This window comes from Mustelus asterias, chromosome 9 (assembly GCF_964213995.1).
Source record: "Mustelus asterias chromosome 9, sMusAst1.hap1.1, whole genome shotgun sequence".
Taxonomy (NCBI): Eukaryota; Metazoa; Chordata; class Chondrichthyes; order Carcharhiniformes; family Triakidae; genus Mustelus; species Mustelus asterias.
Window position 1 is genome coordinate 43696988 of NC_135809.1, and position 26485 is coordinate 43723472.

At 40.1% G+C, this 26485-nt stretch overlaps 1 protein-coding gene across 2 annotated transcripts in view; it reads right to left on the bottom strand.

Moving 5' to 3' along the window:
- The window catches only part of LOC144498650 (protein Wnt-7b), an 87366-nt gene that overhangs the window by 60214 nt on the left and 667 nt on the right, over positions 1–26485 (bottom strand). Inside the window, exons 1-2 of one of the 2 annotated variants that reach the window (XM_078220096.1) lie at positions 19756–19838; positions 18638–18864 (exon numbers count right to left, since the gene is read on the bottom strand). In XM_078220096.1, coding sequence (XP_078076222.1) covers positions 18638–18864; positions 19756–19838 — 310 coding nt within the window. Of the gene's footprint in view, positions 1–18637; positions 18865–19755; positions 19839–26485 lie in introns of those variants that run through there. The other variant, XM_078220097.1, reaches the window with a different exon arrangement.

The following is a 26485-nucleotide window of genomic DNA, read 5'->3' on the forward strand; positions in this document are numbered from 1 at the left end:
TAAGGTGACCAACAGCCTGGAGTATTGTGTTCAATTCTGGGCACCACACTTTAAAAAGACATAAATGATTTGGAGCAGGGATAGAATGGATTTCCTAGTTTGGTTCCAGGGATAAGGGGTTCTCCTTAGATCAGAAAAGGCAAAACGGAGAATTGATAAAGATATTTAAAATCATGAAGGAATTACATAGAATAAATAAAGATAAGTTGTTACCAATGGCCGAAGGGTCAATCTTGTTCAACCTTGGTGAGGTGAAAATGACCATGTTCATTATCTGAGGTGCGTGGTAGGGTTTCAGTGGGTACAAGATTGCTAAGATTGATCTGTGCCTGGAAGATTCTGTGGCAAGTAGGGAGGAGACTGGAGACAATTGTGTTCTGGATGCATTGCTGGGTTGGGATTTCCTCTCCTTACCTTTTCTCTCTGCATCTGATCAGATGGCAAAGGGGTAGAGGTGAGAAGGAGAAAACCTTTTCCTATGCAACATGTGGTTATGATCTGCAGTGCACTGCCTGGTAGGGTGGTTGATACACACACAATAGGAGCTTTCAACAGGAAATTGGATAAATATTTGAGGGAGAAAAATTGCAGGGTTTATGGGGTAAGATTGGGATGTGGGACTAACTGGATTGCTCTTTAAAGGAGCTGGCACTGACAATGGGCTGAATGGCCCCCTGTGTTGTAATATTCTGGATTTAAACCATCTACACTGCTGTAAATGTTCTTTGTTCTCAAATTAGTAAATTTGCTAATCAAACCAGAAGGATCATATTTTTGAGGTCTGAACAATATTTATTTCTATGTGAATTGTATTGAATTCATTTTAGAGTTTGTTTGGCACAGAGATGGAATAGCAGTCAGAATATTAAGTCATACCTGACTTTTTCTGTCTTTATTAAACTCAAAGTGGTGTTTATGCAAATCAAATAGGATAGATACACACCAGACTTGGGGCTGCTGGAGGGAACAGGAAAGAAAAAAATGTGACATTGAAAGGTGAATTTTAACAGTGGCTAAACTTAGGTGGGCACATGTGCTGCCTGCCCATCCAAAGCCTTGGTGGCAGGACCAAATCATTTTGAGGGCTGAGACTCCTTTCCACAAATCTGATTGCTGAGCAGCCACTCATGGTCAGCTTGCCAGTTGGTGTGGAGGGTGGGGGGAGGTTGATGTGCTGAAGTTGAGTTTATAATTCTCTCCAGGGGTGAGGGGATAAATAGTAGGCAGTGAAGTAGATGTTGCATTCGTGGGCCAACAGTGGGGGAGAAACTTTCTTTGGGGCCTAGAAGCAACTCAGTGCCTCATTGTTTGGCACCAATGGGCGGAACATACATACTACACCTCAACAGTTACAATAGCGGAAATTAAATTTGAGCAATTTCTCTAATGGCCGTGGAACCCATTCTGCCAACTACTGCATCTATACGGTGAAAATGCAATTTGCTGTTCTGTACATGCTTTCACTTATCATGGTTGCTATAAATCAACTTAGTTTGGAGCCAAAAATTAACTCGAGTTCGGTCTGTTGCTATAATACTCAATGCAGTATCAGTGCGTGATGTACCAGCTGTATTACAGTGTTCAGTAGTGTTCTTGATGCATTTTAGTGCGTTGTTGTGCTCAGTACAGTGTTTCAGTATTAATGCAGTATTGCACTGATGCATCAGTGTAGTACTGGAGCAGTGCAGTGCTTTTAGAGAAGCTGTCTTTTAGATGAGACGTTAAACTGAGGCCAAGTCTGCCTCTCAGGTATATGCTATTTGAAGAATAGCAAGGAAGTTCGACAGTAGTTGTACTGTGGGTAACATTTATCTCTCAACCAACATCATTAAAAACAACCTGGGTAACATATTTCATTGCTGCTTGAAGAATCTTTCTGAATGTAAATTGGTGCAATTCTTGACAGGACAACAGTGACTACACTTCAAAAGTATTTTATTGGCTGTGAAGTAATTCGGGAAATCCTGAGTTATGAAATGTGTTATATAAATGCAACTTATTTATTATAATGCTTATGATATGACTGTGGAGTATTTGACAGTGTTGTGCTGCATTATAGTGCTCAGTACAAGATTTCACAATTTGATATAATGCTGTACTGTGCACTATAATACCATCTCATTTGTTAGTGTTGTAGCACTCAACAACAGCTACCAGTTAGATAGCATCTTTAACGTGGAACAACGGACCAAAGCATTGCACAAAGATGTAAGTAGAAAACATACAGTCTCTTATTCAATGTAACATCATAGCGCTCAATACTATGTTATTGTGATTGTGCAGTGTTTGATGCAGTATTAAATGTTTGACACACCTTAGTACACTATTACAACATTCAGCATAGTATTGTGTTGGATATTGCATTATAGTCAGTAAAGGATAATTGGCCTGGAATTTGCAGTGCTAACGATAGCAAAACTGTGAATGTTTACTATCATTACTCCTCTGAAACTGACAGCAACATCAGGAGTCCACATATGTACAATTAAATGTGGAAATTTGGAAATTGCTCTCAGAGATTCTACACTTCTTCAGAGGGTTTGCAGTTGAGGTTCCCGTATAATGCAATTTAAAAAACATTGAACAATTGAAAACTTCCACTGTGATGCTCTTAAATTAGTTATAAAACCTTTGGAAAAAGTTACATCTTGTTGGACAGAATGTAACTAACTGGGTTTTTTTATGGTGTACTAATTCAGTATTACTGCTAAATAGCTTCAATGGTTCTGAATTTTATATTTACTGAATGACAAATTTCCCCACTCCGGTAAGAAATTCTGCATATATTTAACGTATTGATTTTTAAAGTTTGTGATATTTTTGCTTCTACCTCAGTTCGACACGCATTTACTTCACTATCTAAAAAACTTAAAATTAAAAGTGAAGGGATTCTATGGTTGTTATTTCTTGTTTTATTGTCTGTGGGAATACTTCAGTATGATTGGCCGCTTACCCTATTGGATCATATCATTGCTGCTGGATGCCTGGAGAGCCTCTTGACTTAGTGCCAAATTCAAACTGACATTGGGTAAAGGAAATGCGTGCTACAGAGGACACCAGACCTTTGTGGACTGCTTTCTTTGAGGTCAGCAACACCAAGCCAACAGTGTTCAGCAGTCTTGCAACGTTCACAGGTCCAGTGTCAAAGTCCAACTCTGTCAGATTGAAGAAGGTCTCTTCCCTTTTTTTAATGGCACTGGCTGCTGTAAACCAGGTAAGTTAAAGGTCCCATTGCAGTCGACAGACAAGGGAGAAGATTAGGCTCCAAGGTAAATGGATAGGATTTTGCTTGGGAGGGAGGAAACAGGAGGTTGTGGGAGTTGGAGTTGGAGTTTGAGTGGTGGTTGGATGTCGCGGGGAGGGGATCAGATATCGGAGGGTGGTCTTCAGGGTTGGGGGATCCTGTCGGATTGAGGGAATCACGTGAGAGGGTAGTCAGGTGTGTTAGGGGGGAAGGTGGTCATTCTGGGTCTTCACAATAATTACCGAGAAGTTAGAAGAGGTTTCAAACTTCTAACTTTCTCTGGGTTACTATTGGTGTAACACAGCCAGAACCATCCAATGTTTGTGATTCAAACCGCATTTTTGGATGGTTCCCAGTGCAGGGCAGTTACCAAGAGGAAGTTTGCACTTCATGCAAACCCTTACCCAGGAAGTTCAGAGAGGGATTTTCCAGCACATCTTTAGGGTACCCCCAAATCCAACACTGGGGAACTCTAATGTTATGGTCCATTCATTCTTGAAGATACACTGGACACAAATTGCTCCTCAACCTCCATCCTAGCTGTTCACTGACAGCAGAAGAAGACAATCCTAAACGACATGCAGACACTCTTCTATCGCAGACATGGGTGACCTGTTGGTCTCATGCCAATAGCAAGCTTACAATACAGGATGTCTTTGGGAATGTAACTAACATCTATTTGGCTCACTTGACCCAGCGGTGACTCTGTTTTGGCAGAACAACTTGGTAGAATTTGACAATCCTGGAGAGTTGGGTATGAGATGGCTGCATTATAGAGTACTTGATTTACCCAGATATCCAAAGTGCTACCTAAAGATACCAGTGACTTGCCCAATAAATCCTAAGCCTTATTGTGTCTATGTTCTTCTTTTGTCTTTGGTTGCTGCATGGACATTCTGAACAAAAATCCAAATAGCTACAATTCTTGGACTCATAGAAAGCCAAAAGTGTAATTGAATGCTGGTGCTAAATAGCAAATATTATAAAGCTGTTAAGAAATTCTTAGTCACCTCCTCAATGCACACACAGGCAGCAAACTACAGATGTCCCTAGCATTATTCCTGGAAAGAGGCAGATGCATAAAGGTTGAGGGCTATGGTGAACTGTTCAATAAACAGTGCTCATCAGTAAATCCACTTTACATCCAAGAGGCAAATTAGTGGTGGGTCCATGCTGGTACACCATTCCTGCTCCTGTTCATTCCTCAGCCAAATTGTGTCATGGGCGCACTGAATGCAATCCCCATTGTGTCTTGATTTCAAAATTCTCTTCATTCTTCCAAATCCCACCATGGCTTCACCACACACTATCTCTGTAACATCTTCCAACTCCACAATGCTCTGAGTTATCCAATCCTGGCCTCTTGCCCATCCCCAGTTTTGATCACTCCACCATTGGCAATGTCCACTCGCTGCTGTAAGCTCTGGAATGATCTCCCTTTAAACCCTTAGCCTCCCTTTCTTTCTCACCTTTTAAGATGATTCTTATGAACTATCTGTCTGATGAAGCTTCAGTCATCTGTCCTAACATCATCTTATATGGTGCAGTGTCAAATTTACTTTGTACAATGCTGTGAAGGGCCTTGGGAAATATTACCAAGTTAAAGGTGCTATTTAATTGCAAGTTGTTTTGTTATAAACTGAACAAATTACTACAAAGTTAACCATTCTTTTGAGAGTTTCTTCTAAATGAGATGTTGGTTCAACTGCAACCCCTGAATTCGATGGGCAGAAAGAATTCATCACTTGTGCGATGCAGAAGTTTGCAAATATTGTTGACTGTCTCCTGTTTTTCCGGTATTAATAGGCTTAGTAGCCACAGTTTTGTTTGTATTCTGCTCTTGAATACAGTGAATTATTTTTGTTGTGGCAGCTATATGGGCTGGATTGGTGAATAATCAGGAAATATGCACAAAAACACACTTCTGATTTTATGGCTACTATTTCCTCAATTATTATGGCATAACCCTTCACACTGACAACAATTTTCAAGCTTTACATTAGTGTAAGCCTATAAATGGTTAGTGCAGCATTTCGGTTTAACTACAGGCCATTAGAAATTGTTGAATGAATTTTTACCTGCCCATTAACCATTGTGAATGCTGCTTTTACCTCTGTGTATAAAACAGGTTATCCCCCATCCATACGGTCAGAAGTCATTATCATGTAGAGTATTTAAGTAGTTTAAGCAGGCATTTAATGCCCAAAATCCATTGATCAAGAGAAAAGGACTCTCCTGAATGGCTCCTCCCTAAAAGATATCTAGTCTAAAAAGCTTGTCTTCAGAGAATCATAGAAATCATAGAAACCCTACAGTACAGAAAGAGGCCATTCGGCCCATCGAGTCTGCACCGACCACAATCCCACCCAGGCCCTACCCCCATATCCCCACATATTTAACCGCTAATCCCTCTAACCTACGCATCTCAGGACACTAAGGGCAATTTTTAGCATGGCCAATCAACCTAACCCGCACATCTTTGGACTGTGGGAGGAAACCGGAGCACCCGGAGGAAACCCACGCAGACACGAAGAGAATGTGCAAACTCCACACAGACAGTGACCCAAGCTGGGAATCGAACCCAGGTCCCTGGAGCTGTGAAGCAGCAGTGCTAACCACTGTGCTACCGTGCCGCCCCTGAGGGACGAATTGTTATTCTCTGAGCCAAGCAGACCTGGATACAGTTCAGAAAGAAGTGAGTTGACCTGACAAAATCAACTAAGGTTTCAATGCTAAGTAATTGCCCAAGTTGAATATACAAACTGTAACCTGATAATTTGTAAAGGATTTTGTGCTAAACCTGTCTAAGCATTAATCGAAAGTGTTGTGTGAGAAACTCACTGAATGTAAATCAGCATTGATGAAACAAAGCAACAACTTATAACTCAAGTAATGGTTATACATAATCTTAAGAGACTGAACTCAGCCAACTAGGAACATGAGGCATACTCATATAGCTTCAGATGGCCTGGAGAACAGCCACTTATGTGACACAATCCATGCTACCTAAACCAGCAAAACTTGTGATCCACTGATACTTCTTAGTCCCCTTTATGTATATTTTAAATTCCTTCCATTACTATAACTCCTTAACCATTTGTAAGTGCTCAGTCCAGTATTATAGCGTCAGATGCAATATTAGTGTTTAGTACAATGCTGACATATTTGATATGGTGTTATAATGTATTGAACATTACAATGCTGTATTTAACACTTCAATACTGTATTGATCTCTACAATAGGGCCCTGAACACTTGTTATATTGAACACTAATACCACACCAAACAGCATTAGAGCATTCAGTACAATCAGTCCAGTGTTGTGTTTAAAGTGTTTCATACCATATAACAATTCTTAAACAATATTAAACCTTTCCAGTGTTTGTTATTATAGGGTACTGTGCAGCTTAAAAGGTTTTCTGCAGACGGTGGTAATGAACTGTATTTTATTTGCAAAGCACAAGATCTGATACAGTACTATGAGACTCAGTATAGCATTATCGAGCTGTATATAACACCATTGGTTTTCTGCTAATATTGTAGGGTTTTGGACACCATTATAAATTTCAATTCATCTTGATAGGTCTTTGCACAATATTATAGGCTTATGTACAGTATTATGCTTCTATATTCTTTTGTACAACATTGTAAGAATTAAGAGTTCAGTCGTCATTATGGTTTAATAATTATCTATATAATTATTGACTTATGTAGAGCATAATAGCATTATGTGTATTTTTACAGGGTATTGTACACTGCTACTGGTTGTGTACAGTATTGGAAATGTTTCTACAGTGTCGTGAAGCTTTGCACAGCACTATTGGATTTTGTACACTATTAACAGGTTCTATACTGAATGATAATATTTTGTATTATATTGTACATTTTAGGATTCTATACAGTATTATATAATTGAATACACTCTAATAAGGGTTTCACAGGTCTGGACAATGAGCAAGTTCAGTACTACATGACAGTACCATATAGTGTGGACTTCTAAGCACTATTGAAGGGCTCAATGCAGCAGTGTATTATTTTGTACTACATCAGTGAAGTATAAACTCTATGGTATTGTATTGTACTGTTATGTACAACCTGATGTTTCCTCTTAGCACTTTAAAGTTCTGTACAATGTTATTGGGTTCTATACAGGCTTCCAAATTTCTCTTTGATATTAGAGATTTACAGCACTGTAAGCTTAAATGCATGGAGTTCTCTGGAACACCATAGATCTCTGTAAAATTCTATATAGCATTACAGTTTCAACGCTCTGTACAGCATTCTATGCATATTGTACAGTTCACTCATGCATTATTATATCCAACACAATGTTGCAATGTCTGGCATAATATTAATGCAGTAATAAATATTGTATTAGGTACGTGGTCATAGGATTGTGTGCAACATTATTGTTATAGGCATATATACAGATTAGGAGCCCTCTGAAGTATTAGTGTTCAATACAATGTTAATATGCAGTGTTGTAATGTTCAGTACTATGATATAGAATTTTTTGAAACAATAGAGTTCAATAAATATTCCAATCAGGTTAGTGTTAGTGTATATCATAATATTAATTGTACATTACAGTATTATAGGAACCTCTGAAGCATTATTATATGGCTCACTAGGTTTTAATGTTCAGTGTGGTTTCCAATTTAGTGTAATGGTGTTATAATCAGTACAGTTATATAATGTATGGTGCAGTAATACACCCCAGTGTGTAATATTGCCAAAGCTTTCAGTATTACTATAAATATCAGTACTAATATATAGTATAGTATTATAGTTAAATGTAGAGTGTAGGAGTCTACATTATGATATATTCTAGTTTTCAGTCCAATGTTATATCATATAAATTTGATTTATTATTGTCACATGTATTGGGATACAGTGAAAAGTATTGTTTCTTCCTCGCAATGCAGACAAAACATTTACAGAGTACATAGGGGAGAAGGAAAGGATAGCTTGCAGAATATAATGTTGCAGTTACAGATAGGGCAAAGAGAAAGATCAGCTTAATATGTGGTAGGACCATTCTAAAGTATAGTGGCAGCAAGGACGAAGCTGTTCTTGAGTCAGTTGGTACATATACCATAGGGTTCTGTGCATTTTTATCATCTTTGGTATAGTACCTAAAGGGCTGTACTGTATAACAGGCAGTGTGTGATATTTTATAAACATATGGCATGTTTATATATTTGACCTTCACCAACTGATGGTAAATGATGAAAGAGTGAAGGTGAGAATTATCCTCAGATTATGTTGTATGATATAATATGTACTGTATAGTAGCATAGAATGTGGCATACGTGTGATAAATTAAATTTAAGAGTGATATTACAAATAATGTTATTCACTTAACCATTCTATTCTCTTATCTGTTTTGACTGTTGTATCAAGTTTGGCGAGAAGGCAATAATGGGATGCAAACTGAACTGCAATGACAGCATTGTAAAAACAGTTACACAGCTATTATGATGAACAGTGGACTTATGCCATTTGCTTCATTACAATATGCACATTACATTGCAGTGCATAAAATATTTTAAAAATGATTTTAAAAAGGGCCTTGAGAGGAGTTCCTGCCACAGTTTATTGCCAAATGGTTTCTGTGTAAGTTGTAAGTATATTAAAACTTGAATGTTAGTACCTGGTAAGGCAGTTTTTACAGCTAATAACAATGCTTGTCACATTAATTACCAAAAGTGCTTGACCACAGTGTCCGGTGAGGTGAAAAAGATTCTGAAATGTCACTGAATTGGTTACTAGGTGATTTCCACACCTACACAAAAATACTTTTAAATGGATCAGCTTTAGTGGGACAGTATATACTGGTAGTACAAAAAGAGAAAGTTCATTTCAGTTCATTTCCATTCACAAAGGGCCAAAATGCCACCTGCTAATCTGAAATCTTTCTTCAATGGCAGCAATTTTCCTCAAATTGATCTAGAATTTTGCATATTTACAGCAAGTAGAGTTTGTTACTTTAAAGGGGTAGATAAAGTTAAACATACACATTAGTGGCAGAATAATATATTGCATATTGTATGGTATACGTAAGGATAATCCAATTTGCTATGAGCAAGACCATAGAAGATTTGTATATAATGTTCAGTATGTTATTGCAACTCTTTCGGGAGTTGTATATTTTCTTGTATTACTACTGAAGTCAGTCAAGTTGCAATCATTTACCTTCACCTTTGTTACACTGCTTTTGTTATACTCAGCTTGCTGCTGCAAAATAGCTGTAGAAATTGGGGGATCAATACTGTTAACAATTTAAATGTTTCTGTTTATTTAAAGTCATTAAATAATTTGGGCCCTGAAATTATTCCGGTGGACCCTGGCACGTGAATGTTTAATGTTTGTGCCTGAACTTCCTCTCTTGCTACTGAAAATAATTAGATTAACAACTCTGATAAAGCAGGGCATGAACTTTCAGACAAATACACTGAGTTTTAGTGCATGATTTTCCCAAGGTATAATTTAAAGGTCTTTAACTTATTCCCAGTTAGCAAAATAGTGAAAACCACCCAGCTTCAGTGTGGTTTATAAATCCCCATATCAGGTATTGTGAGTGCTATAAAGTGATACAATGGTTTGGAACGCTTTCCATCTTCGGCAGCCAAGTTCCAATCTAGACTATTGAGATGAAAATCCCTTCTGCAGTTGTTGGGTGGCAGGATTTTCAGTGAAATTATTTTATAGTAATTTCATCACAGCTCTTTGTGGAATTGCATTCACATCGTAAAATTGAAAATTCATTCATTAGGACTATTGGTGCGGTAGAGATTGTTAATCTGTGGTTGGGGGCGTGATACATTATCTGGCATCTAACCCAAGGATCACGTGACAAGTGTTTGATCCTGATATCAGAGTAGTAAGTGGAAAGATATTCCATTCCCCAGCATCAATATCCCTCACTCTATCAAGCACTAAGTTGACAGCTCACAGGTAAAGCATGTATCAGTAAAACCATCTTTATTTATCAGATTAACCTTAGTTAGCCCTGGCCTGCATCATAATCTTGCACAGCATCTCAACTTGTCACATTATATAGAGCTACACAGCAGTAGGTAGTTAACAATGATAAAGGAAGGTAAAAGACTTTAATAAAACTCTAATAAGAACAGGAAGGTAGATTCTATATATTGCGAATAAAAACTGATATCTCTAAAGAATGACCCTGATGTGTTTTGAAGGATGCAAAAAAAGCATGAACTTTGTTGTTGCAGTTTTTAACATCATCTGAATGCCAGGATTATATTACAATACCTTTCCAATCACCATTTAATTTCTGTCTAACTATTTATTTCCCTTTCCTTCAGACAGAGAGGGATTATGATGCACCATGAATTTTAAGGACTTCATGATCTTTCATCACATTTTCTACTTCCCAGTTACACTTCCTTGCCATTTGCTTAACTTTTTCTTCCAAAGTGAAAGCTTTTCCTTATTTATCTAATTGCAGACCTTCTTTGGAAAAATCTGTCTTTTAGCTTGCTCTCTCTTCCCCCCTTGTTTTCACGTTTCTAATGTTTTTAATCATCTGTATTTATGTATATGCAGAAACACTTGTGCTACAAATGCACCTTTAACATAATAAAACATCCCAATTCGCTTCACAGCTGTGTTATAATGCAAAGATTGATACCAAGACACTTCGGTGGTATTTGGGCAGATGGCCAAAAGCTTGATCAAGAAGGTAGGTTTTTAAGGAGCATCTTAAAGGTGCAAAGAGAGGTAGAGAGCCGAAGAGGTTTAGGAAGGGAATTCTAGAGTCACTGCTGAAGCCATAGCCAGCATTGGTGGAGCAATTAAAATTGGGAATGCTCTAGAGGCCGGAGTAGTGCAGATATCTTGGATGGTTACAGGCTGGCAGAGATTACACACAAGAATACACGAGAAATAGAAGCAAGGGTAGGCTACCAGGCCCTTCAAGCCTGCCCCACCATTCTACATGATCATGGCTGATCTATGCCGGCCTCAACTCCTTTTCTGTGCCATTCCCCCACAGCCCTCTATCCCTCGATCTATCAAATATTTATTCACCTCCACTTCAAATACTTCTAATGATCCAACCTCCACCACCCTTTGGGGCGGAGAATTCCAGAGATTCACCACTCTCTGCGAGAAGAAATTTTTACACACCTCAGTTTTAAATGAGATGAGAGGTCACACCACACTGGTTTATAGTCCAACAGGTTTATTTGAAATCACAAACTTTTGGAGCGCTACTCCTTTGTCAGGTGAAGACTATAACCTGGTGTCGTGTGACCTCTCATCTTGTCCACCCCAGTCCAACACCACCATCTCCACATCATGGCCACCTGTTTTAAATGGCTGGCCCTTTATCTTGTAGCTATGTCACCTTGTTCCAAGATGCTCCCTCTCATGAAAACATCTCATCATCTACCCTGTCAAGCCCCCTCAGGACCCTATATGTTTGAATAAGGTCACCCTTCACTCTTCTGAACTCCAAGGAATACAGATCCAGACTATTTAGTCTCTCTTGATAAGACAACCCTCTCATCCCAGGAATTAGCCTGATGAATCTCCTTTGGACTGCCTCCAGGGTGGCACAGTGGTTAGCACTGCTGCCTCACAGTGCCAAGGACCCGGGTTCAGCTTGGGTCACTGTCTATGCGGAGTCTGCACATTCTCCCTGTGTCTACATGGGTTTCCTCCAGGTGCTCCGATTTCCTCCCACTGTCCAAAAGACTGGTTAGTTGGATTGGCCATGCTAAATTCTCCCTCAGTGTATCCGAACAGGCGTTGGAGTGTGGCGACTGGGGGATTTTCACAGTAACTTCATTGCAGTGTTCATGTAAGTCTACTTGTGACACTAATAAATAAACTTTTAAAAACAATGTTATATTATTTTTTAAGTATGGGGACCAAAAGTTTACGCAGTATTCCAGTGAGGCCTCATCAAGACCCTGTACAATTGTAACAAGACCTCCCTATTTTTAAACTCCAAATCCTTTGCAATAAAGTCCAAAATGTTGTTTGCAGTCTTAGCTACTTGTTGGACCTGTCTGCTTGCTTTTTGTGATTCATGCACTAAAACACCTAGATCCCTCTGTACTTCACTCACCTGCAGTCTCTCCTCATTTAGATAATAATTTTGATTCCTCCTACTAAAGTGCATGACCTCACATTTGCCAACATTAAACTCCATTTGCCAGGTTTTTGCCCAGTCACCCAATCTATCCATATCCCGTTGCAGAATCATAATAACCTCATCACAACATGTCCTTCCACCTATCTTCATATCATAGGCAAATTTTGAAACCTTACATTCTGTTCCTTTCTCCAGGTCATTAACGTAAATAGTGAACAATTGCGGGCCAAGAACTGATCTCGAGTTACACCTTTCCATTCTGAAAATGACCCATTTATTTCAACTCTCCGTTTTCTATGTGACAAGCAGTTTTCAATCCATGCTAACACACTTCCTCCAATTCCACGGGCTTTTACTTTATGCACCAGCCTCTTCTGAGGCACCTTGTCAAATGGCTTTTGGAAATCTCAATACATTACATCAACAGGTTCCCTCTACCTACTCTGCTCAAGGAATTCAAGCAAATTGTTCAAACATGATTTACCTTTCATAAAATCATGTTGACTAAGTTTGATTATATTCAGCTTTCCTAAATGATTAGCTGTTTCCTCTTTGATTACTGACTTCAGGGTCTTCCCATTAATAGGTGTTAAACTAACTGGCCTATAGTTTCCTGCTTTCTGCCTTTCTTCCTTTTTGAACAAGGGAGTCACATTGGCTGTTTTCCAATCTTCTAGTACCCTCCCGGAATCTAGAGAGTTATGAAAATGTCAACCAATGGGTCCACTATCTCTGTGGCCACTTCCTTTCAAATCCTCAGCTTTGACAAAGGGTCATCTGGACTCGAAACGTCAGCTCTTTTCTCTCCTTACAGATGCTGTCAGACCTGCAGAGATTTTCCAGCATTTTCTCTTTGGTTTCAGATTCCAGCATCTGCAGTAATTTGCTTTTATCCTTTAAAACCCTAGCATGCAGTTCATTGGGTCCTGGTGACTTATCTGCTTTTAGCCCCTTGAGATTTTCTAATACTCTCTCCCTTGTGATTGGGATTTTGTAAGTTCTACCATATTAATTGAAATTAGCCCATCAGGTATCTAAGGGATATTTGCAATGTCTTCCACAGTGAAGATTGATGCAAAATATTTATTTAGCATATCCGCCATTTGTTTGTTTGCTGTTATCAATTCACTGCATCGTTCAGTAGAGGTTCCATATTTACCTTAGCCACTCGCTTCTTATTTATATATCCAAAGAAAATTACTGTTTGTTTTGTGGGTCAAATGTTTCATAGGCAATCAACCTGAAACATTAATCAAATCCCCTTTTCTGCATACATGCTGCCCGATCTGCTAAATATTACCAGTATTTTCTGTTTATTTTTCAGATTTCCAGCACTTGCAGTGTTTTGTTTTTGTTTTACACATCTTCCAAGAATGAAAATAAAATACAAGAGAGTTATAAAATGGTCTGCTGTTTTGTGGAGAATACTGGGATCTGTGTGGACTAAGTAAACACAGTAATAAGTCTCACAACACCAGGTTAAAGTCCAACAGGTTTATTTGGTAGCACAAGCCACTAGCTTTCGGAGCGCTGCCCTTTCATCAGGTGAGTGGGAGTTCTGTTCACAAACAAGGCATATATAGACACAAACTCAATTTACAAAATAATGGTTGGAATGCGAGTCTTTACAGGTAATCAAGTCTTAAAGTTACAGACAATGTGAGTGGAGAGAGGGTGAAGTACAGGTTAAAGAGATGTGTATTGTCTTCAGCCAGGACAGTTAGTGAGATTTTTCAAGCCCAGGCAAGTCGTGGGGGTTACAGATAGTGTGACATGAACCCAAGATCCCGGTTGAGACCATCCTCATGTGTGCGGAACTTGGCTAACATGGACTAAGTTGCGCAAGCAAAAAGAAATTCTCATGTACAGTCCTTAGCTGGAGATCCCCAAGAACAACTTTCTTCAAGTGTCAGAGTGTGAGAGATTTTCCATTCATCTCTCCACCACATAAATGTGCTATTGTGCACACACTGGAATGCAAAGACCTGCTCGTGCAGAAATTCCTGACTAACACTACCTGGAGGATATTTTGTCATTGATGGTGAGACAAAGCTCTTCTTTCATAAGTGTGTCTAATGTCTCCTTTTTAAATAAGCAAAATAACCTGAAGCTGAGCATAAGTTGGTGACTGAACTGGAGGTTCTGTTTACTCTCTAAGCATGTGACTCCTAGTGGCACCTGATTATGTATTTAGATCAATTCCAGAAAGCCTGCATGCTACTGAAGGGAAAGGAGAAAGCATGAACTGTGCACTTTTCCATGTTAGTGCCTCCTTTTAATTGTTATTTATGAAAACTCCAAAGAATAATAAAATGTTTACTTTATTTATTTCAATGTTAGGAACAAGCCTCCAGCTGCCTCCATTTAGTCTAACGACACCCTACTGCTGGCATTCATTATGGGAAAGTGAGGATAAAGCTCTCCTGAGTGATGTGTTAAGAATGCACTGGAAAGCAGCTGTCTCTGCCATTTTTGTCACACTTGGACTGTTAAAAGACAGCATTTCCATGACACAATTAAGTGAAATGGTGACAACCAGGAATCTGCTCCTAATATAAAAAGTTAACTCTTCATTCAGTAGGTATATTTGTTTAATTGAAATGTACCAAGGTTAACACTGAGGGACATTTAAGAGTGCTGTCCCACACTTTCCTCCCCCTTTTACAGACATTCACGTGAGGCAATGGACTTTTACTTCAGCATTTAAAGTATTTAACTTTAAAAAAGATAATAAGTAAATATCAAGTGTTGCATCCTTGTCTCTCATTAAATTACCACAATTACCATTGTCTGATGCCCCTGAGCTCCTTTTGACAATGAGCAGCAGGAGTTACTGGGAACTAAGATTAATAGCAATGATTGATGTTTCAGTGTTCAGCATTGGAAAGGTGGCAGCTTGAATTGGATGGGCAAATGTTTAAAGTTATTTGCAGGATGTATCTGTGGTAAATAGTTGAGTGTAACTACTGCCTGGCTTTATTCCAGTGTAGATCTTTCAAAGAGAATGTTTCTGTGAGAACATAATAGAACATTTCTTGCACATTCACGTCAATTTATTGTGATTCAAGAGCCTGTGAGGCTGGCTATTGTGTAGTTTGAGCAATCTTTTTCCATTTGTTTACCAAATATAGATGTTGCATCTGATACCTTTTATGTATTTTTTTTGCAATATTTCTTTAATGAGTTTAAGCAATTATGTAGCTCAAAGTCTTGCTCTGCTGACACACCAGACAAACATTTAATTCCTGTCAATGCTCTCTGCTGACACCAGTCAAAGCTGCTCAGTCTTGTGAAATGGAACAGAATAACAACACTAAAATCCAATCTGCATGTTCACAGCACTCAGTGTAGTCCATGAACATAGTTTTGGTCGAAGTTAAATGCAAACAGTGGAGGTGTCAGAATGAAGCTTTAGGACATACAAAGTGGAAAGGAATGGCTTGTACCCCAGACTTGCGACACATCTGACATTTTGTATTTGCATATTACCATTGTTCAAGTTTCAATTCTGGCAAAATTATTACAAAACCCCACACTGAATGATAAATACCTGACAAGAATGGGAAGGTTCTAATGTAATATTAGTTACATCATAAAACGTGAGGAAAGAACACTTTTGTATCCTTCACCTAACTCCTGTTCCAATTATCAACCCTTGTTCTATGATTAGAGTGTGCCATTTCAATTACTCCAGTGTATCAATCTTTTTCATTATTTATACTCTTTATTTTATAGGGTAGATTCAAACTCCAAAAGTTGTTTGACCCTATTAACTGGCATTAGTTCACTCCATGGCTGGATTTTAGAGGGGCAGAGTCTGGCCCACCTGCCATTTCGCAGCCATGCATGGCAGTGGAGATGGATTGTGGCATTTAATTACCAATTAATTGGACATTTAAGGGCCTCAATAGGCCTAAGGGCAGGTGTCTTAGTGGAAACTTACCTATTACCCCCCCCCTCTCCCCCCACCCCCTTATTATGGGGAACAGGTCAGGGGAGGGAAGGAGGTGGGTTGGGCACCCAACATATTTTATATGTCACCGCTCCCCCACCAGAAACATGCCTGATGGGATGTTGTAAAATCAAGCTCCATGTTTTCAAGTGTAATGATGTTCCCATTGAAATATTGTGACCATCAGAACTTATCAGGAATTAATTTTGCATTTAGAAATTCTCTACTTTCTTGAAAGATTTTTATGTTTAAACAGAATGTAATATGCTAATGGAGGAGCTCTCCTGTTACAAAATAAACAAGATTCACTTAAGATATACAAGGTATGACTCTCTCTCTTTGATCAGAAATTTAAATATTGATATTAATCACAATGTGGTGATTCAGTCAAGGGTGCATTTAACCCATGACAACAAAAATCAAAAGCAGCAAACAACAGTTAGCATCATACAAAATAAAGCACACAGTGGAATACATTTCAAAGCAGTAACTTCATGTTGGCATGGGGAAAATACATGGAGGAAACAAACTGGAAGGGATTAAAGCTTTATATTGTCTGAACTCAACTATATGTTGCTGTTTTGCAGCACACCACAAGATCCTAAATAAACTATACCTCATTGCACCTGATACAAGTGAAACCCTCCCAAGAAGAAACTTCCCGACATTAGAAATGCTTGTAGGTAAGAAACAATCTCTGTACATCATAGCAGGGAAAGGCAGAACAGCTATCAGTAGTTTGGGAACATTAATATGCAAGAGTCATAAATTGGCATGTTTGTGTTGGTATAAAATAATGTAACAATTTCATTATTATGCCCAGTGCAGGGTTAATGAGGTCTGGTACTTTATTTTGAGATTTCAGGCTACTTATCTAGTTTTCACAGACTTAATTTTTCTTCATCACAAAATTAACACAATGGTAAAGGTAACAGATTATCCTCAGTGATATGAAATCCTGAACAGCTAGTGTTCTGTGTGTACGGGGATTTATTTGCAAAGAAGCCTGTTATGGGATTTGTATCTGAAATAAGTGTTTACATCATTGGTCTATTGTGATAATGTGAACCTGAATTGTGTGATAACAGCTCCGAGTCTAGATATTAATATTTGATGGATTACCTTCATGGTGTTGCAATTTAAGGTTGAAAGAGCTGTGTTAATCATTTGATCACAATTATTGGTACCCTGTCTCCAAACTAATTAAAGGTATACAACAGTGCCATGCAGTCTGCGGCGGTGCTGATAAACATTCAGAAGTCTTTAAGCAAGTGGCTTACATATTAGGGCCAGGAAGAGATTTCAGAGGTTTTTCAGATGTAGCTGAGAAATTGTAGGTGTCGGTGTTGTAAATTGGTCTTGTATATTATTTGTCTGCATTTTTACTTTTCTAAATAATCGTATTGCAAATTGAATTTAATTAGCACTGAAGCTGATGAGTAGATTTAGCCTGTTCAAAGTGGGTGTGGTATTTGATATTTTTCTGCCTTTGAAATGACAAGAGACAGAAGCCTGGGAATTACTCCTGACAATATCAGCAGCAAAATACCCACACATTTATTCCTACAACTTTAACTAAAAAAGAACCTATTTATGTTTTTAAAAATGTGTGTTGTCATTTAAGAGGCTTTGAGAGCAATTTCATAGCCACATGCTAATATTGTCATGATAATTTTGTAATCTACAGCAAGTATCATACATGGCTTCTCCTGCAAGTTTAGTGCTAATTTAGATCATTAGATCAATGCTGTCACAGTGATCAGCATTGCTGCATCATAGCGCCAGGGACTTAGGTTCGATTCCCGGCTTGGGTCACTGTCTGTGCGGTGTCTGCACGTTCTCCCCGTGTCCGCACATGTTTCCTCTGGGTGCTCTGGTTTTCTCCCACAGTCCAAAGACATGCTGGTTAGGTGCATTGGCCATGCTAAATTCTCCCTCAGTGTACCCGAACAGGCGCCGGAGTGTGGCGACTCGGGGATTTTCACAGTAACTTCAGTGCAGTATTAATGTAAGCCTACTTGTGACACTGATAAATAAACTTAAACAGTCTGAGCTACACAACATAAAATAGTCCCTACTTAATTATCCAGTCCATTTCTGGATAAATGGTTAAAGGCTTAGAAATGATTCCTGAGGACAGATACATTCCGGTATGCAATGAGGGCAATCTATCTACTAGGCCTGCTCACTGTGAGGTTAGTGCAGCGATTTACTGGAGTCCGGGACATCGCGGGCCTTCATCTCAAACGTTGCTCCCTGGTCTGATCTGAAAAGTTTACATCGGAACAGAGAGCTGCAATTGTCTTTTGACTCACCCACTCTGAGCTCCTGTCCGAAGACTGTTTTCTCTCCAAGTGCTGAGCAGTTCCAGCGGCCGTACCTGAACTGATACTGACACTCGTTGATCCCCATCTGCGCCCCTTCCCCGATCACGATGATGGCATCCGGGCGGCTCTGACAGATCGCCCGCTGCCGGGGCGCCAGACCTGGGATCTTGTTGCAGATGATATTCGCTCCCAAGGCGACCACCGAGGACAACGCTCTAAAAGACAGAACAAAAAAAAACCCGATACAAAATCACAAACGGACACAAAGAACGGCTCAAATCAAATCGCAACTGAAGCATGAACTAGTGTGACCTCTGGGCAAAACTTTCTCTGCGGTGGGAGTTAGGCTGAATCTGGCAGCCTTCCACTTTCTGATCTGTTGCAATGGGCGTAAAACTGCGGAAAGTTTCCATTCAAGTGATCAATTTACGGTTTAATAGACAGCCACAAGACGGAAGGGTTAAAGTAGAGAACACGTTTCCACCACAATGCTGAATTTTCTATTCGCTCCCGACTCAGGAAACTTGCATTCTGTCCCATTCCCCGAAGACAAATAAACAACCATAGATTTTCTGAAGGATTTGGGTAAATATATAATTAGAGAGAAAGAGAGCATATGTGGATTAAGTTTAAAGGGATGAAACTGAGAGTGAGCTTTTTCACACAGGATGGGAGGGGTGGGAGAATGAATATCAGATCCGGAGGTTACAGGGCACCGTGTACCTACCTGCAGGAGAGAGAGAGCCAAGGCTGGGAGAAACCCTCCCAGTTTAGAAGCGCATTGTGCTTTTGCTTGTTTCCACCCTTCTCTGACACAAAGTAAATGTCAATTTGACAATATATTTAAACATTTTAAGGGGAGGGGAGAGACATCCAACTTACTGGCTGGCGGTGTGGAGAACATAACCGCAGCAAGTGGCAGCTGAACCGCAGAGCAGTACACAGGTAAGCCCAGGCGTCTGAGGAAGAGCTAGGGACCCAGAAACAATGCAGCCACAGCACCTTCCCTCCCCAAATATTACACCTTCCAGCCCAATCGACGGAGCTACGATTTAAATCCTCGAAAATCTTAAGTCATTTAAAAAAAAAAGATGGTTCTGACTTACAGGTAACTTCCGCTGGTGAGGATAAGAAACATCTGCGGATAATAAACTGATAGGAGCACACTGCGTGATAGAAAGATGATCATGGTCGCTCTCTGCGTCAGCTCCTATCGGTGTTGTTTGTTTTATTATAGAAATGTTGGATGCTACTTGTGAGCAGGATCCTTGTCTAAGTCCTCGGTAATTAGTCTTGTCCAGTGTCTTGTCGCTAGATTGGTGTTTTTGCCTCTCTTTCATGACGGAGCAGTGCTTTGCAATTGTTGGGAGTTGCAGTTCGAATGGTTGAGTGTTTTGTGAGAGTTCATCTGCTCTCAGGAGACCGCCTGTTGCAATTGGGCAGACAGGCTAATCCCAGCCACTGCAATCCGCCCACTCCCTCTCAAATCACAATGGGGCAAAAATGACAATGGAAATCACTCAGATCTGCTTGTAGACAGTTAGGCAAGTCCCACAACTACTGGACTCACATTTTAAAGGGGAAACTTAGAGATTATGCTTGGCCACGGGATACAATTAAATGAAATTGTCTGTGTTTAAAGGCAATCAATTTCAATCTTATGTTTGTGACTGCAATGGCAAGGAGAAATGGAAATCAGAGCAGTCATTCATTATTTTGAAGAATATGTTCCCAAACCAATAGGTCACACATAGATATCACTCGCCCCAATCTGCTTCAATTATCTGTTTTTGTTTAGAATATTAGATCCGACGCATAGAGAGAAAAAAACAGAGCTTGCACATGCAACTGTTCTGTTTGTGAATCCATCCACAGATGGTTATTGCCAGCCAGTGGGGAGAGAGCACATAACACTGAAGTGCCTCACATTGGGAGACCGCCTGACAGCCTGGAGGTATCATAATGCCCGCTGGATAAGTGAAGTCCAGGATGCACTTCAGACATGAGTTATGACGGTGGGGCGATCTCTTGAGGTATAATTATTGCCTTAAACTTACTGTCTGCATTTGATAATATGTCTGCCATCTCAATATATATATAAAAATATAACTTGTTTGAACCGTTTTCCGTCGACTGTTACTGATGTAGGTGGTGTAGAAGGATGAGCATAATAATGCAAGACCTGTTCGATACAGGACACCAGGTGTAACTGTACCTTCAAAATGTCCAGATAATATGGTACAATAAACCCGGATTGGTGAGGAAAGGGGCTGTTGGTGGCGATTACCAGGAAACAAGAGATATATCGTGTATAGAGAATACATAGTGGAGAGCGGTAGAATATATGGTGTATGATCAGTTTGAGAAAATGAGTTCAGAGTCCTAAACAGAAAATGTGCCCTTAGGACTAGGACTGGACATATATTGTTGCCATTAGGTGCAGGGAAGAGGTTTCATCAAGTTTTAAATTAATAAACTCAATCTTTTAACTTAAAATATGCTCTTGACACAGGTATGGAAAATGTGCATTCTTATGAAATTTATGAGAATTATGAATGGGTCCTGACTCCACAAACTGAATGCCACTCAACTCCAGCCATTGTTTCGATACAAGTAGAACTGGAGATTTACAATAGTGTACTTAATGTTTCCCTTTCTCTTGGAAAAAAAGTCGAATCAACCTTTTAAACGAAATTAAATGGTAAATACATTTGAATTGCTTCGTAATACCAAGGTTACAGTGATGTAAAAAAAAAGTTACCGCATGTTAATGACGCTACCTTTCTATTGCATTTCACTCTGATGCTTATTTTACAGCAGCGCCGAGTTCTAATATCTAGCCCACTTTGCTACTTTCAGCTCGGCGCTGAGGAGAATCCCAATACCAGCGACATGTAAAAGCTAATTGTAATCCCGCCTCCCTACTGGAGTTACAAAAAAAAGGTGTTATCCCACTCAAGTTTTGTAAACTTGCGCACCAAATATTAAAACGGTTCATTTCACACCAGTTGCAGTTATGCTCCAGCCAATAAAAATGGAAGTTAGGTTCACGAGCATTGTTTGACTTTATTTATTGTGAATCCAGTTGCCCCGTTCCCTCAAACGCAGACACGCTGTCACTTTTGTATCACCATAAAGCTGTTCGAACCTAGCAGCAGCGATGCAAACATCCAATACCAGCCTGAATGTAATCTTTTGACCTGACTCGGTTGGCGTCAGACTCCCGCCCCTGAACTGGGATTTCACACTGTGGAGTTTGAAAGCACGTGGAGTATAACTCCAACAGAGTCACAGACTGGGGTTCAGACTCCGACAACTTTTACAATACTTTTAGCTGGTGACGTTCCTCTCATGTTCTTTTAACACTCAAAATGGCCCAGTGTCTGGAACAGGCTCCTGCCAGTGTTTAAACAGAAATGCACAGAGCTGCTGCTTGGTCAGTGAAGCCCCTCGGAATGGTTTCAGACGAGCAGAGCAGTCTAATCCGCATCCGACAACATGTGAAACAAGATCTGCCAGAAACACCTAGGCGGATGAGGATGCAGAGTGAGGATCTAACGGTCTGGATTGATTAAATTCTATTCGAGCACTTAATGGATGAGCAGAACCGAAACAGAAATTAACGCCAAGATTGAAGTTACCAATGGTAACGGTGCGGCGGCACCTGGGGATATTGCGGGTTTTATTTCCTGGATTTACTCTCCACGCCGGCGAATAAATGGTCCCACGCAGTCATGGCAACAGCGTAATATAAGTGTATAGTTTGAAAGAGTTGATGTGAACCAATTAAAATTGAGAGATCATCTCGAAGGGATGGTCTTGCATAACTTTGGTTTCACGTTGGCTGAGGCATGACTGGCATTAAGCCAAGTTTAAGAAAGTCAGCAGACTGCCGTTACCTTGTGTTAATGCTACATGGCCATTGACTCTTCACTGATGCTTTGTTTTTAAGCAGCGTTGGGACAGCGTCGAGCAGATCACACCTGCATCCAACTCTTCTGTTTGACATGTGGAGCAGTGTCTCACACTGGCCTGACGCAGCTAGCTACCCATGGTATAAAAGTAGAGTTATCACACGGGTACCCTCATAAATGATGTACTTTTCCTGGGGTTCCACTTTTGATGGCTGGATTACTGAGAGCCAAGCACTGCAGTAAAGATGTTAAAAATCATTTATATCTGCAACCAATACACTGGATATTTCAGTCTTGTGTGCAGTGCCTGTCTCCTGTACAGTGTGTATTGTTATGATGTGTGTTGGAGGGTTAATACATGGTGCATCCTAAAACTGAGCTGCTATTGGTTCAGAAAGGCAGAATTGTATTTGTACCTCCAGTCAAGGTAGTTGCTGGCATCATCTGTGTCATCTGAGTATGATATTGGCGTTTTAAAAATCATTTCTATTATTAACCTTTTAGTCTGTTGGTGTAAAGTCATTAATCGGCACAACACAATGATAACACTACAAATGATTGATTAGACGCGTCTGAATTATGCCAATATGCCATTAAAACAAAATACTCGCGATTTAGATAGGACACAAATTTCAGATAAAGGAACAGAACGTCAAGCTTTAACATTAGGGAATGAGTTCCAGTGATTTCTTAATTCCGAACACTGACAATCATTAATTTACTGTGATTGAGGTTACCAGGTCAGAATGGATAGGTGCTCCTGCTGTCAGTCTGTAATATAGATACATTTTCTGGGACCACCGAAAGCCACCATTGCAGTTAAACACCTGGCCTCGGTTCTGACGGACAAGGCATATCTGCTTATTGCCATTGTTCCATCCATTCCTGAATATAGCTACCAGGGCCAACTACTCCCTCAACTGACCATTAAAGGAACATATATTTTGTTCCCAAATAACGCGCGTCTTCCTGTTCATTCTTGTTACTGGGAAGCCTTGGGGATTTAAGGCATAGTTTTAGGAATTGCGCTCAGGTGTGATTGCAGCTGGATTTAACGAGTATCTTTTAGTTGATTACTTCTAAGGAGCTGGGCCAGTGACATGTGACTTAATAATATCTAGTGGCGCGGTTGAAACTACCTTAATTGTTGTACATTTCAAAACTGGCTAACATTACCTCTTGGATCTTACTATCCATTACCCTTAACAATGCAGCCCATCAAAATCATTTTACAGTTTGTAAATGATCGACGTTTTCCAGGTAGTGCCCAGAGTGAAACACCTGCATGAGAGACAGTGGGCTTTGTGCACAATAGCTAGAGTACCCGAGGTGCTCTGTATGTGTCTAATCTAACTGCTACTATAATCTGCACCGTCTAACTGATCTCTTGTCAAGCATAGAATCAATGCATTTTAGCCCATTATTGCCAGTAAATAGTTTTAAACAGCACGTTCATTTGAACAGATTAAGATCACTTCAGTAGACCTGTCCTGCCTCCGAAAAGAACAGGTTCAAATAGAAACTGGACTCATAAATACATTTTTAATTAAACTGTGAAAGGTACAACAGTTCCACATCCTGGGGAATAATATTGTTCGTTATGAACTAACCCGGCTGCCTACTAAAACGGGCATATGTCCTTTGCTGAGGTGGGGAGGAAGGGGGTGTAATTTAATATCTGTTAATGATCTCCATAATAAGAGGCTCTTCCCGCGGTGGCAATTGACTTTAAATAGTAAACGTTATGTTCAACATAGAAAAATGCTGCGGATCCTGGAAACTTGAAATAAAAACAGAAAATGCTGGAAAGGTTAGGGGCCATTTTTCACTAAACTCTACATACGGTCTCTTTATAAAGTTTGAAGTTTAGACGGGAATTGGCCGTATAGTATCTGGATAGATATCTAAGATTTTTGTTCGTTAAAAGGCAATTCTGCCGCGTAATCTTTCCTGAACGGTATAGCTGCTGCTAATTGGATGAGCCCTGTCACACGAACACATCTGAACGTTCAGATTGTCACTGTCCATGGACCTGTAAAAGTGCTGGGTTAATGCAAAGTGCACTTTTCCCTGGTAAAGAGGGCTGAGCCGAGTGCGAAGCTACAACTCTCTACATGTGATGCACTGAACTGGCGTTTTCTGATTCAGATCAAATCACAGATTTCTGGATATAAATCATGTGCCGTCCGCTGATGGTTACCAAATGGATGTCGGCAACTGGAAAGTCACAGCAGAGGAATATTCTGGGTGCTACCTGCAATCAGTGATTTCTAACCATAGAAGAGGCGCGCTTCAAAGGTGAACGGAACTGGATGGCATCTGACCTGAGAAAACACCAAACAGGGGAACTTCATCCCCCTCTGGACATAACGTGTCTTCCGGACAGGTGTTGGGTCACATTACCCTGGTACAGATTAATCCAGGTGAACATAGGTAGCGCAGACACCGCATTACGGGGAAGACTTTATACATAACGAAATATTTCAACACACGTCTTTAAGGGGCTCACCGACTCGAAGTGTGAAATCAGGATATCTAACGTGCGGTGTATCAATGAAAACTCCAAGCTGATTTCAGATACCTCCAGAAGGTAAATGACAGGGTCTCAGTCCGCGACATAACCACATAACTCACAAATGTAATCCCGTCCTCCGCAAACCTGGTGTAATTGTACCTGCCCCTGTGCTTATCAAAACTGTGTGCCAACGATCAACTTCCCTGGTGTGTAATATTCACGTGTTAAAATCGCCTAAACACTGCCGCACTGCGTCATTCACCCAGATACGCTGGTATCTCATCCCCTAATGCTGCTTTCTATCAGAATTTCCTGCAAATCGGTTTTGTACCGGCTGCCGTCCTGTACTTGGGTCAGATCGAGAACGAGTGTGCACCTAGTGCGGTTCGGAGCTGCCACGGGCAAGGGTTAGTTGTGTTCTCCAGGTTAGAGCAGGGGAACAGCGCACAGTAACCAGCACTGCTCAGAATGGCGAGCGCTGAAAACCCCAACGATTGGGTGGGAATTTGGACAGGTTCCTCAAATCCAATCATTCCCTGTGCATGTGGAGTAAGGATTTCAGCTGAAAGTGGGTATTTCTTGAAGCTATATTGTGTGGCTGAGCTGGTTCCTTTCTCTATTTGATTTGTTTTGATTCTTGGGGACTGACCCGTTCCCACTTTGTTTCACGCTATCCTGCTAGGCGAAGTGCACCCGTACAATTACCAGATGCAGCGCCAAGTCGTTTTAAGAGATGGGATTTAGCAGACTCAAAAAAAAAGTTATGCATTCTTCATACAAAATCCCACAACTATGCAGCGGCCAAAAGTATTTGAGTTCGGGGGGGATAACAGGTAGCAGCGCATTCTAACAAACCGGGACTGTTGGGTTAGTGCTGAGGAATGTGGAAATACAACCCAGCCTTGCAACTAATAAGGGCATAGAGGCAAGAAAGTTGGCAAATATTCATAACCGCACAACCTGTTTATTGTGAGTAAAATCTCCGCTTTGAAGTGATAGAACGAAAAATCTGATTTCCGAATAGCAGGTATTGCTTTGCCTACACATTTCCACCACTTCGGCCGAGTTTTTAAAAAAAATAAACCTTGCTCGTTCCTCTGCACGCGTTAAGCTCCCACTTTTCTCCAATCTGTTGCATCAGAAGAGGGCAGACAAACCAGTTGTCAAATAATTTCAACATGTATGTATGATGGATAGCATCGCCGATTCTGCCCAGGCCTGTACATTCGCTATGCTTCGGAAACTGGCTGCTAGAGATCTCTTATCAAGTGATTCATTCTTTTTCTAATTTTGTTTTGAAAGAGATCCGATTTAAAATCATTCGGTGATAACGTCACATTTTTTTGGGGGGGTGGGGGCTCTTTACACGCGTGCCACCCAGACACCTCAATATTAAGATCGGAATAT